This window comes from Lipophrys pholis (genome assembly GCF_963383615.2).
Source record: "Lipophrys pholis genome assembly, chromosome: 18".
NCBI lineage: Eukaryota > Metazoa > Chordata > Actinopteri > Blenniiformes > Blenniidae > Lipophrys > Lipophrys pholis.
Window position 1 is genome coordinate 25,436,820 of NC_137646.1, and position 12,391 is coordinate 25,449,210.

The 12,391-nt window shown below is 43.1% G+C and overlaps 1 protein-coding gene across 1 annotated transcript; it reads right to left on the reverse strand.

Annotated features, from left to right (window-relative positions):
- Positions 1–305: 305 nt before the first annotated feature.
- Positions 306–9,613, reverse strand: cmasa (cytidine monophosphate N-acetylneuraminic acid synthetase a). Its single transcript, XM_080486208.1, has 8 exons — positions 9,226–9,613; positions 8,184–8,326; positions 7,932–8,087; positions 6,796–6,932; positions 5,131–5,225; positions 4,164–4,335; positions 3,415–3,580; positions 306–1,551 (listed from the first exon to the last, which is right to left on the reverse strand). The coding sequence occupies exons 1-8, from the start codon at positions 9,438–9,440 to the stop codon at positions 1,337–1,339; spliced, it is 1,299 nt and encodes a 432-aa protein (XP_080342334.1). The 5' UTR covers positions 9,441–9,613; the 3' UTR covers positions 306–1,336.
- Positions 9,614–12,391: the final 2,778 nt, after the last annotated feature.

The following is a 12,391-nucleotide window of genomic DNA, read 5'->3' on the forward strand; positions in this document are numbered from 1 at the left end:
CATCCACAGTATAGAGCAGCTTCTTCTAACATCCAGATTATAGAGCATCTTCCTCAGAATATCCAGAGTATATAGAGAATCTTCCTCTTTAACAATTTTATAGAGCATCTTCCTCCACTAACATCCAGATTATAGAGCACCTTCCACTAACATCCAGATTAAAGAGCATCTTCCTCTTTAACCACAATTTTATAGAGCACCTTCCTCCACTAACATCCAGATCATAGAGCATCCTCCTCTAACATCCAGATTATAGAGCATCTTCATCCAACATCCACATTATAGAGCAAATCAAAAAGGAAAATCATGTGACAACCTTCCATTTATTGCTTTTTAATTTATTTTAAATGGAGATTTCCGGCGGTGACGTCGCCGCCGGCGCCGGGAAGACGGGAATATTTGATCTTTACAAGAATCAATGAACAATTTCAGAGTTTGGATTGATCAGAGTGAAAATCACACAAATAAAACAAACGAGGTAAACGACAGGAAAAGGCACTTTCAGGATAAAAGGACGTTCAAATAAATGGAAAAACAGGAAAACACACATTTCTTCTTCTCAGTCTAAATAAACGGCGTCTCTACTGTGACATCATCGCAGTGCAAACGCTTCTTCATGACTCGTTCGCCTCGATTCTCTAAACGTGTCAAAACCACTAAAAGCTTCGAAAGTCAAATCAAAGAGATACATTTTCTCTTTGATCTTTTCAGTCGGAGCAGCGATTGGTGAAATAAAAGACTTTGAACTTTTACAGTGGCTGGAGTCTGGACTTCCTGTGACACGTTCCGCCTTTTAAAAAAGAATTTTAAATCAGTGTGTTTTATCATTATATATATATATATATATATATTATATAATTTAGATAAATAGTCTCTTAAAGACGCTTAAAACAGAACTTAAAATTAAATAAAACTGACGAATTGGCAAATTCTCAGCAAGTTTATGATAAAATGAAGAAAAAAAATAAAAGTCAAGATTTACTCAGTTTCACGTTCTGGTGTAAATAATGAAACATTTTCAAATTAAAATTTTTTCAAAATAAAATAAAATTTTGAGTAAAAATGTTTTAAAAAAATTTCAAATAATAAAAATCCCGATTCACCCTTTTTAAGAGTCAATTTATCCTTCGACTCGGAAATTTTTTAAAAAAGCGCAGCAGTGAAGCAGTTTGGTTAAAAAAAGACTAATTTCTAATTCTACATTTTTAGGATTTTGGAGGATTATTTAGTGTTCAGGGATAAAAACAGGAAAGAGAGGATTGGGCAGATTTGAAACTTGAAGAGAATCAGACTTGAGGGTGTTTGTTGATTGTTGTTGTTGTTTTTAGTGTCGGGATTAGAAATGGTGGCGGTCGATGCGATCCTGCGCCGTCTGGGACTTGGCCTTCTGTTTCTGCAGCAGGATGTGTTCGGCGAACTCCCGCGTGGTGCCCAGCCCGCCCAGGCTGTGGCAGGTGTACTTGGCGGCGTTGATGGCCTCCACCGGGGCGTCCTTCGGCACGGCGCTCAGGCCTGCCAGGCTCAGGCACTTCACGTCCACGGCTTCGTTGCCTGAGCAGACGAGAGGAGGGGTGAAATCCGCAACTTCACCAAAACAGAACGCTAAACTTTCTTTGCGTTTTCCGGCGGGAAATGGTCCGACTGCGTGGGGGGAGGGGGGGGGGGGGGACGACGACACGCAACGTCTCAATGGAAACAAAACTTTTTGGAAAAGCTCCTACTCAGTCTACGTGTCAACAGTGGAAAATGCAACTTTTTGAAAATGCTCCGAATCCGTCTATGGAAACGGGTTTTTGTTTTTATTAAATGTTCCATCAATCTCGCTGTGGAAATGGGTGAAGACGCAACTTTTTCAAAATGATTAATCTCCTATGGGAAAATGCAACTTTTTGAAAATGCAACTTTTAAAAAACCTGCTCTGTGGAAACGGGAAAATGAGACGTCTCCGTGGAAACTCGAGTTTTTGGAAAAGCTCCTACTCAGTCTCCGTGTCAACAGTGGAAAATGCAACTTTTTGAAAATGCTCCGAATCCGTCTATGGAAACGGGTTTTTGTTTTTATTAAATGTTCCATCAATCTCGCTGTGGAAATGGGTGAAGACGCAACTTTTTCAAAATGATTAATCTCCTATGGGAAAATGCAACTTTTTGAAAATGCAACTTTTAAAAAACCTGCTCTGTGGAAACGGGAAAATGAGACGTCTCCGTGGAAACTCGAGTTTTTGGAAAAGCTCCTACTCAGTCTCCGTGTCAACAGTGGAAAATGCAACTTTTTGAAAATGCTCCGAATCCGTCTATGGAAACGGGTTTTTGTTTTTATTAAATGTTCCAACTCTATCGCTGTGGTAATGGGAGAAGACGCAACTTTTTCAAAATGATTAATCTCCTATGGGAAAATGCAACTTTTTGAAAATGCAACTTTTAAAAAACATGCTCTGTGGAAACGGGAAAATGCCACGTCTCCGTGGAAACTCAACTTTTTGGAAAAGCTCCTACTCAGTCTCCATGGGAACACGCAAGCTTTTGAAAATGCTGCAATTACGTGCAAACGGGGTGGGGGACACAACTTTTGAAAACGCTCCGAATTCGTCCCCATGGAAATGTGGGAAAGTGCAAAATTTGGAAAATGATCAGCCTCCACGGAAACGGGGGAAAACGCAACATTCTGAAAACACTCCAACTTCATGGAAATGGGATGGTGCAGCTTTTTGAAAATGCCCCGTCGCCATGGAAAACAACTTTTTGAAAACACTCCATCTTCGTGGAAACCAAAATTTTTGAAACCACCGTAATTCCGTGGAAACGGGGCAAAAATGAAACTTTTTGAAAACGCTCAAACAACGTCTCCCTGAAATGGGGGGAACGCAACCTTTTGAACACACTCCATCTCCGGCGACAACGCAACTTTTTCAAACACTTTTTCCATATTAGCAGATTTCAAAATGAGGTGCCGGTTGTCGAGTCCTCGGAGGGTTGAGGTGACTCGGAAAAGTTTCTTAAGTCTTTGATGCTTTGATGTTTGTTTTTTGAAACAGATTTCTTATTATTACTTAAAGTGGTTTAAATCTAGTTTCTAGCTGGTATTTCAACTGGACTTCAAAAACTGGTTTCTCATAACTTTTTGAACTTCTTTGAAAATCGTCACTTGTTTTCAGAACCGGTGTCGGACCAGTTTTCAGAACCGGTGTCGGACCACCACAAGTGTTTTCAAAAAGTTGCATTTTCAGTGGCACCGGGCACCGTCGTCATGCCAACGGACCCCATAACGTGACAAGTTTCCCCTTTTCACTTGAAGACGTCACGTAACCTGGGTTCCTCACCTTGAGCAAGGCGTTTAAAGTTTGGACCAACTCTCGACGGAGCCAAACTCTTGCATTGTGATTCTATAAATAAAGCGAAGGTACGGCTGCCTTACCCATGAAGGCCACGTCCTTCCAGTCCAGCTTCTTCTCTTTGACGATGGGCTCCAGATCATCCAGCGGCTGGGGTCCCACCTGCACCACCCTGCAGCCCGTCCTCTTGGTCAGTCTGTCGGCCAGCGCCGAGCTCAGCGGGTCCATGTCGGACGTCAGCAGCACCACCTTCAGGGGGCAGGACGGAGTGGAGCGTGAGGGGAAGCGGTTCATCCCTACACGCAGAGGAAACGCGTTGCCTCCACCCTTTCCCACTGAGGAAACGCCTTACCTCCACCCTCTCCCACTGAGGAAATGCCTTACCTCCACCCTCTCCCACTGAGGAAATGCCTTACCTCCACCCTCTCGTACTGAGGAAACGCCTTGCCTCCACCCTTTCCCACTGAGGAAACGCCTTGCCTCCATCCTCTCCCACTGAGGAAATGCCTTACCTCCACCCTCTCCTACTGAGGAAACGCGTTGCCTCCACCCTTTCCCACTGAGGAAACGCCTTACCTCCACCCTCTCCCACTGAGGAAATGCCTTACCTCCACCCTCTCCCACTGAGGAAACGCCTTACCTCCACCCTCTCCCACTGAGGAAATGCCTTACCTCCATCCTCTCCCACTGAGGAAATGCCTTACCTCCACCCTCTCCCACTGAGGAAACGCCTTGCCTCCACCCCCTCCCGCTGAGGAAACGCCTTACCTCCACCCCCTCCCACTGAGGAAACGCCTTGCCTCCACCCTCTCCCACTGAGGAAACGCCTTACCTCCACTCCCTCCGTCTGCAGCTTGCGGATGGCCGTGGCGTCCTTGCCGTTCAGAGACACCATCTCCTCTCCGGAGGCGGACAAGTAGATCCGTCCGTCCGTCAAACATCCGGAGACGTTGCAGAACATCAGGCGCACCACCTCCGGAGTGTTACGGCCAAAGTAGCCGTACCTGTTGGAGGAAGTCGAGGAGACCGGGGATTCATCGGGTTCTGGTTTGGACTGGTTTCCACTGAGGGACGATATAATTGGCTGGGACTAATAAACGGGGTAGACGCCTATAGGATTTCTTCTATAACGCGCAACTTTTTGAAAACACTCCAACTCCGTCTCCATGGGAACAAGGGAAAATAAAGCTTTTTGAAAAACGCTCCGTGGACATGGAACTTTTTGAAAACACTCCGTCTCCATGGAAGTGGAGGAAAAAGCAACTTTTTGAAAACAGTCTCGCCGTCTCTATGGAAACTGGGGACAGCGACGAACGAGCTGCACGGTGATCTAATCAGCCGATAGTAATATACAGGGTAGACACGTATAGATTCTCCTCTATAAAATGCAACTTTTCGAAAATGCTCCAACTCCTTGGGGCAATGGGATAAAACTGAACTTTTTGAAAACGCTGCGATTCAGTGGAAATGGCAGGAAAACGCTGCTTTGCGTATAGATTCTCCTCATGTAGGCCTGTAACTAAACAATATCTTTGAGTGGACAATGAGCATTATTAAAAAAAGAGACAAAAGCTCCGTCCTCGTCATCAAAGCTGCTACATTTATGGTTCCAATCCCCGTGCAAGTTTAAAAATAAAGTATAGATTATCTTTTGTCCAAAATGCCCCGTAAAATAATCACCAGAATGTTTTAGTGAAATCTACCGACATTAACAACCAGCTCGCCTCAGCCCGGTCAGTCTTGCAGTACTGCTCTCTACCACCAGATGGTGCGGGGAGTAACGCCTGGTGAGTCTTTACCTGAGGACTCGTTGCTCTGCCACGGGCCAGTCGATGTCCACATCGATGTCCACGCTGTACTCTGGCAGCATCTCGTAGTAGCCGATCTTCCCGCCCTGGAGAAACAATGAAGATAAAAGCTTTTAAGCAAAAAATAAAGTTTTTATTTTTACGATAGAGCAGTCAGTCCTAACCGTATTCTTTCCCCTCTTTTTCCCAGACACAGATTCTAACCGATGTTAAATTGTGACTAAAAGTACCTAGAACCTTTCAGCTCTAGGTACTAAAAGGGTATCCGTCCACGCCACCTAAATACCTGACTGTAGTTTTGTAGCCGTCAAGGCATTGTACAAAAACGGTCGGTTAGGAACATTAAAACCAAATTCCAGTTTAAATTACAACCCACGAGGGGATTACGAGGTTTACTTCAAATTGAGACGATCTGTACAAGCTGCCATCATGTATCCTAAACTAGAACGGGTTCTCCCAAAACAATAAATAAATACAAGCAGACAAAAGCATAACCTCCGCCCCAACCTTTGTTCGTGAAGGTAATTAGTACGTAGTACGCCCTATCACTAGTACTTCCTCGTGGCCGACGTAATAAATCAGAACCGTTCCAAGAAGAGGTGATACAAGAAGAGCAAAGTCATTCTGCAATTACGCCATAAAAGTGAAAGTATGGCTGCATCCTGGTTTCCCCCGGACAGGAAACATGGTCAAATTCAAATATACCAAGGTCATGACTCCCAGTCCATAATCTCCCGGTGCTTTTATTTTGATAGTCACTGTGATAACAATCCAACTTGGTGGTCCGTCCACTAGAACGTTTATAGCGTGTTGTTCTCTGCTGCGTGTGTGTGTGTAGTTTTATTATTAAAAAAACAAACAAACAGCAGCAAACTGGTGGAGCAACTATAAAACTACATCGTTTTTAGCGTTTCTGCTGTTTCCATGGAAACCGGCGTGTTGCCGTGTGTAAACACAAAACCTTTTTTTGGGAAATGAAAAACATAAAAAAATGATGCGTTTTCGCTCCAAACATTGTCGTTTAAACGGTGAAGCGTTTCCGGAAAGTGTCGTTTTTGCCCGTAAACACAGCAACAGGGGTCGAAGCGTTTTCAAAAAGTTCCACCTCGGCTTCGACGCGTGGAGGGAAAAGACTCGCATTAGCTGGAAATGATGATGATGTCATCACCCCGCCCCTCGACGTCACCTAACAATGGCGGACTACAGGCTCCAGATCGAGCTGCAGAAGCTACTTCTATCGGATTTCTCAGTTTTTCACGCTCCAAGTCTTCTCCTCCATTTATGGTGTATTTCTGTGGCAGCGCTGCAGCGCCACCTACCGGCCCGACGTGTGTACTACATCGTTTTGAGTCGTTTTCACGGTGTGGTGTGGACAATGTGGATGTTTATCGTGTAAACGGGAAACTTTTTAAGAACGGCGGGGTGAAGAGAGATGGTTTTGGCTCGTGTGGGCGGGGCCTCAGACACCGTTTCTGGCACCTCCCCCTCCCCCTCCCCAGTCCCGGACCTTGGCTTGTGAACTGCTGCCTTGAACCATGTTCAACCCCGACTCCCCGTCCTCGCCCCTCCCCCACCTTGTAGAATCACATGAAGCACATGACAGGCTGTGCCAGAGGAGCTGAACCCCTCCCCCACCTCCCCCACCTCCCCGTTTACCTGCAGGCTTCCTGACTTCTGGAGGATCTCCTTCGTGCCGAAGTAGAAGGAGCCGTTCTCGCACAGCTCGCCGTCCCAGTCCTGCCGCCGCGGCCGGTGGACCGGGTCCAGGTTGAACGGCACGGTGAGCTCGCCGGCTGCAGGGGAGGAGGGTGGGGGGCGGAGGGGGAGGAACAGGATCCAGTCAAAACATTAAACATCCGTCTGAAGCGACACTGTTGGTTTAACAGGGCGGCGCAGTGGTGCAGCGGTTTGCACCGCCGCCTCACAGCTTCTCCGTACGGAAGCTTCGTCCTCAACCTTGGACAAACAATAACGTAACAATAGCAAACGCAGACGTACCGGTTTTACAGCCAGCCCGAGGACAGCACGTCCTGTCAGATTATTCAAAGTTAACGGAGATTAATTCCACTGCAACTTAAACCATCGGCCTCGCAGCTCCGACCGTCGCAGACTAAATATAAACACTCTGAGATTAAATCCACACCGTTCATCCGCCGTTGTCACACCATGAGAAAATGTACTTGGATTTAATTATGCAAAGTTTATGTTTAATGTTAATGCCCGTCGCCACTTTTCTTTGGTTATTCATTAAAATTCATGGATTTATTTAAGTGTTGTAGTCGATGAATCCAGCGCAGCAGTACCCGAGGGCAAACATCCGAGTTCAGGACGAACAATTCTTAAAGAATCGTAAAAATCGGCCGATCCCATCGGGACGTCACAAATCTGCCATCGTCGTCCAAATCAATGGCAAAAATAAACACGCCGGATTATAAAACCAACAAAATAAAAGAGATTGTCAAAAATCTCTTCCTGATTTCTACCAGAAAACGAGTATTATGAATATAAGGACAAATACAAACACAATACAAGTCTGCAGTTTGCTGACTTTGTTTTTTTCTCTCCTTTCGTTGATTCCGTCTTCGGTCCTGCAACCATAAATCATTTCAGAAATCAGTCCAATTTTAGTGAATTAACCTGGAATAATCTCTCTCTCTCCGTTCAGATTTAGCATCCTGCGCACCTCCACCACAAAGTTATTATCTCTACTATCTCCGGCAAAAGGCGGAGGCTCTCTGGCGCCCCCCGGTGGAGGCCTGCCTCCCGGTTATCCTCGCCGAACCCGGACTCACTCTCTTTCTTGACCTCCTTCCAGCGGAACTGGTGCCTCCGGACCACGGCGAAGACCGAGTCGTAGCCCTGCTCCGTGATCATCTCCACCGCCTCCTTCACGTGGAACGGGTGGAGACACGGCGACGTGGCCTGGATGTGGCAGATCACGTCCACCTCTGTGGAGACAACGGCTTGGCGTCAGCGGCCTGCTCGTCCCTGGGGCGGGGGGGGGGGGGGGGGGGGGGGGGGGTTCTGGATTGGTCTCGTCTTACCCGGGTAGAGCCGGACGAACTCCAGGATGGTTTCCAGCGAGGACGAGGAGTCCCTGGAGACCTCGGGACTTCTCCGGTGCACCTGGGCGCCCCAGGACTTGGCCACCTTCTCGATGTCGTCGTGGTCCGTCGACACCCACACGCTGCAGGAGTGAAAGAGCGTTTAAAGGAACGCGTCCGGCTCGGAGGCTCGGAGGCGTTCACTGGCCGAGAGGTTAGAACCTCTCCAACTGGGAAATAAAACAAATGGGGCTCGACGAAAGTAACTAAAAATAGAAACCGGCAAAAGGAAATTTGGTAATGAGGTAGATACACTAGAGAGTCATCCATCAATCAGTTTATCTACTCATCCATCCATCCATCCATCCATCCATCCTATGACTCTGGGACCACATCGCCCAGCTCCATCTCTATTCTCAACACGGTTATAAACAATATAAAGTTTTCCTCCAAAGACAATTCTGGGTCAAAGTCACGAACAAACAGAGACACAGACGCTTTTGTCAACCGCCAGCAAAATAAATGTGAGTTCTCCAGAACAATGGTGAAGAAGTGGCCCGGCGACTCTTCGAACTTCATATTTAAACTGAAGAAGCTTATATAGACGATGTTGTATTTTCCAATTTCACATTTAGGAAAATCTTGATATGTTCTAAATTTCCATCTATATCGCCGGCCCTGGATTAGCCAACCAACCTGCCAACTTAGAATGAATAAAGTGATTCTTTGAAGAAACTTTGTTTACGGAGCGCTAATATAGAATCTTGCTTTAAATTGGACTGTATTAGTCCTGGACACAAGCTCTATTATTTACATTAAAAAAAGCTTAATATAAACATTATTTACTTTTTTTAAAAAAACTTCAAATACATACATTAATTTTAAAAAATATATAAAATTCAAATACCAATAATAAATCCAAAATAGTGAGAAAAATTTTACTATTTAATTATTTGATGAGTAAAAAAATCCCAATAACTAGAAGGTGATGTGATACAAGTGAGGAAGACAAACGAGCCGAATAATAAAAGAATTAAAGTACCTGTCGAACATGTCGGAGTCCACGGCGGCGCGCAGCACCCAGCCCAGCAGGGGAACCCCGGCCAGCATCTTGATGTTCTTCAGCGGGATCCCCTTACTTCCGCCCCGGGCCAGGATCAGCGCGGCGACGTGCCGCTTCCCGCCGGGCCGCGGCTGCTTGCTGGCGGCCGCCGCTCCGTTGTTCTCCCCGGCCATTGCTCGCTTCCTGGGCAACATGACGGCTCTCTCGGGGCGGATATCGCGGAGTGAGGAGGAGGAGGAGGAAGACGGGAGAAGCACCAAGCGGAGGGTACCAGGAGACTCGGACACGTCGCTGCCGCACTAGGAAGGGGAAACGGCCGGAGAGAGATGTATTTATGGCGGGTCCGCCTCCTCTGCTTCGCGGGTCTAATTCCTGCTGACCGTTAGTGCTCCTGCCTCACTGCTGCCCCCTGCTGGCCCCCGGCACTCACTCCTGCTTCTTTTCCGAGAGAAAGGTGTCAAGTTGTAACCCCGCATAATGTAATGTAATAAATGTTCAACTCATTATGTAATAACGCCACATTCTGCAAAAACACATTTTGAACGAATTGGCTGGTGGAAATACCGACTGGGGGGAAATGTAAACTGATTTTCAAAGGTTTTCTACTCACTGTTGAGTTTAACATCTCAGCCACAGTTTGTACATTTTACCAAAACAATCAGAAATGTATGTATTGACGGAATTCTTTTTATGTTCCTGCTGTCTCACTCCCTCTCACTCTCTCTCTCACTCTGCCCTCGACCTGTCTGACATTTAAGTTTACTCCTGATGTGTATAAAGGTCAGACTGTTATTTAAGCCGTTCCTGTAAAGAAACTAGTTCTGTGGCATTTTGGAAACTAAATATTTATACAGGAGAGGCGACTTACTGAACCTAACATCTTCAGCTTTTACGTCTTTTTTCCTATTTGCATATTGTCTTCTGTCTTCAGAGACGACGTCACAGGTACACCTTAAAGGTAATTTAAACACATCATCATGAAGAGACCAGAGTAATCGTTTAACACTGTGTTATCCACAACTAATCCATAGTTTCTAGTACAGAATCTGTCCTGTCTAGATGTCTTTGTCCCCCTATGTGGACTCAGAGGAAAGAAAATTGACGAATGGATATCTTTATTTTATTTATTTTGTTTTACAGTAGATAGATTTTTTTTTAAACTATTTTAAGTGTAGTGTTACGAACAAATAAAATAAATTAAAATTAAATTAAAATTAAATTAAATTAAATTAAATTAAATTAAATTAAATTAAATTAAATTAAAAATAAATAGATAACTCAAAAATAAGAAATTATAAATAAACAAAAATAAGTTTTTTAATGGATGAAAATAAAGGAAAGAAAATGAAAATATTCAAGATAACAAGGCAGACAAAATAAATAAATTTAGAACCAATGAAAATGTAGAGAAAGAAAAAGAAAATGCAAAACAAAAATCTAAGTAAAATAATACGGAAAACTGTAAAAAAACAAAAGAACAAAAAACAAAAGAGGAAACATATAAAAAGAAAAGATGACGAACAGAAAAAGTAAAAAAAAAAGTTTTTATTCTTGATTTTGAAAGATGAAATACAAGACTGTTAAAACATTAAGTATTTGGGGAAATAAGATTTTTATAAATCTTTATGTAAATATAAAGATTTTTGTTTTATTCTGATATCAAAACTTCATCTATGCTACTTAAAAACTGTTTTTAATAATTAGGTTTTCAATTCTATTTTACAAATGTTGTGCAAAATAAACTCTGTTTGCAAATGTTTGTTGTATTTTATTTGTATTAATATTATATTTTACAATTAAAATCTTTTGTCTTCAGTATTTTCATTGTTTTTTTTATGTCCATTTAATTTAATAATATATTTTGTATAAAAGGTAAAAATATATGACAGTGATTATATATGTATATATTATATCTTTATAATATGTTGTACATTATTATTGTACCACATTCCTACTGTTTTAACACAAGTTCAAGTTTATTTTCTTTATATTTAGTCAAATTCATAAAAGTAGAATAAATGCTTTGTAAAGTTGTATTTAATTTGTTGTTATTCTTCTGCCCCCTAACGGCGGCATTTAGTTACTGCAGATCTAAGTACATTTTAAACCTGCAGATTGTTTAGTTTTTTTTGTTAATGTGAACACAGTATCTGATATCTTTGATAATTATTGCACAAATAGCAACAACTCCTCTAACATTATTATTATTTTAAATGCTAATACATCTAAAATCCCACAGCAAAAAATATAATTACACAAATATTAAACATACTAAATAGTAATTAAATCTAGAATTGAATATATATATAACTCATACAAATAGTAAGTAAACTACAACTGCGTAGAAATAGAAATAGAATTGTGCAACATTAAAAGTAGTCGTGAGAATCCAGTTGCACACGTGATCAGACAGCAGGTCCATTTAAAACAAAAGTAAACAGAGGGTAATATGATAATCCAGTGTTCTGCGATGGAGCATGAATATCATGTGGAACGAAGCTTTTATTTTTTTTTTTCTGGCACAAACAAACAGGCAGGTATGCTACCTGACCGGAGCCGCCGCTCCACAGCTGGGAAAACAAAGGCTGCGGCGTGAAGTCGGCGCAATGATGAGAGTGAAACCAAAGGTCAACAAGCAGGAAGTAAATATGTCCGATATTAGAAGGTAAAGCTGCCAAAGCTCCTCCTGAGGAGACTCTCCTGTACCTGGTGGATATGTACAGTGTATATGTGGACAGTATTATTGATGTCAATACTCTCTACTACATTTAGAATACGACGAGTGTCGTCATGTCCTGTCGTCTGTAATCTCAGTAATCCCGTTAACAATCCGACAGCGATGAAGACGTACTCCTCCTCATCAGATCCACTGATTTAACTTCTTTACGTCAGTAAAAGTGAGAATGGATTAATTGTGAAATGTACAAAATGAAGTTTTTTTTAAGGGGATTCTCTTTTTTGGTATTGAGTCGCAGTGAAATCTCAATAATCCGTCTTCACACTAATTCATAGTCTCTTGTTTGTCTTCCTCTGCACCAGGATGAATGTGTAAATCACACAGTCAGTGAATAAAGTTGACTATTGCTCGAGCAACGTGTCTTCAGTCCCGTTGTCTTTCCTCTCAAATAAAGAATAAAACCAGACG

Coding starts and splice junctions, on each gene's coding strand:
- cmasa (XM_080486208.1), bottom strand. CDS start 9,440: ATGTTGCCCAGGAAGCGAGCAATGGCCGGGGAGAACAACGGAGCGGCG. Junction 4,336..5,130: donor GCAGAGCAACGAGTCCTCAG/GTAAAGACTCAC, acceptor TTCCTCCAACAG/GTACGGCTACTTTGGCCGTA. Junction 1,552..3,414: donor GAAGGACGTGGCCTTCATGG/GTAAGGCAGCCG, acceptor TCGTCTGCTCAG/GCAACGAAGCCGTGGACGTG.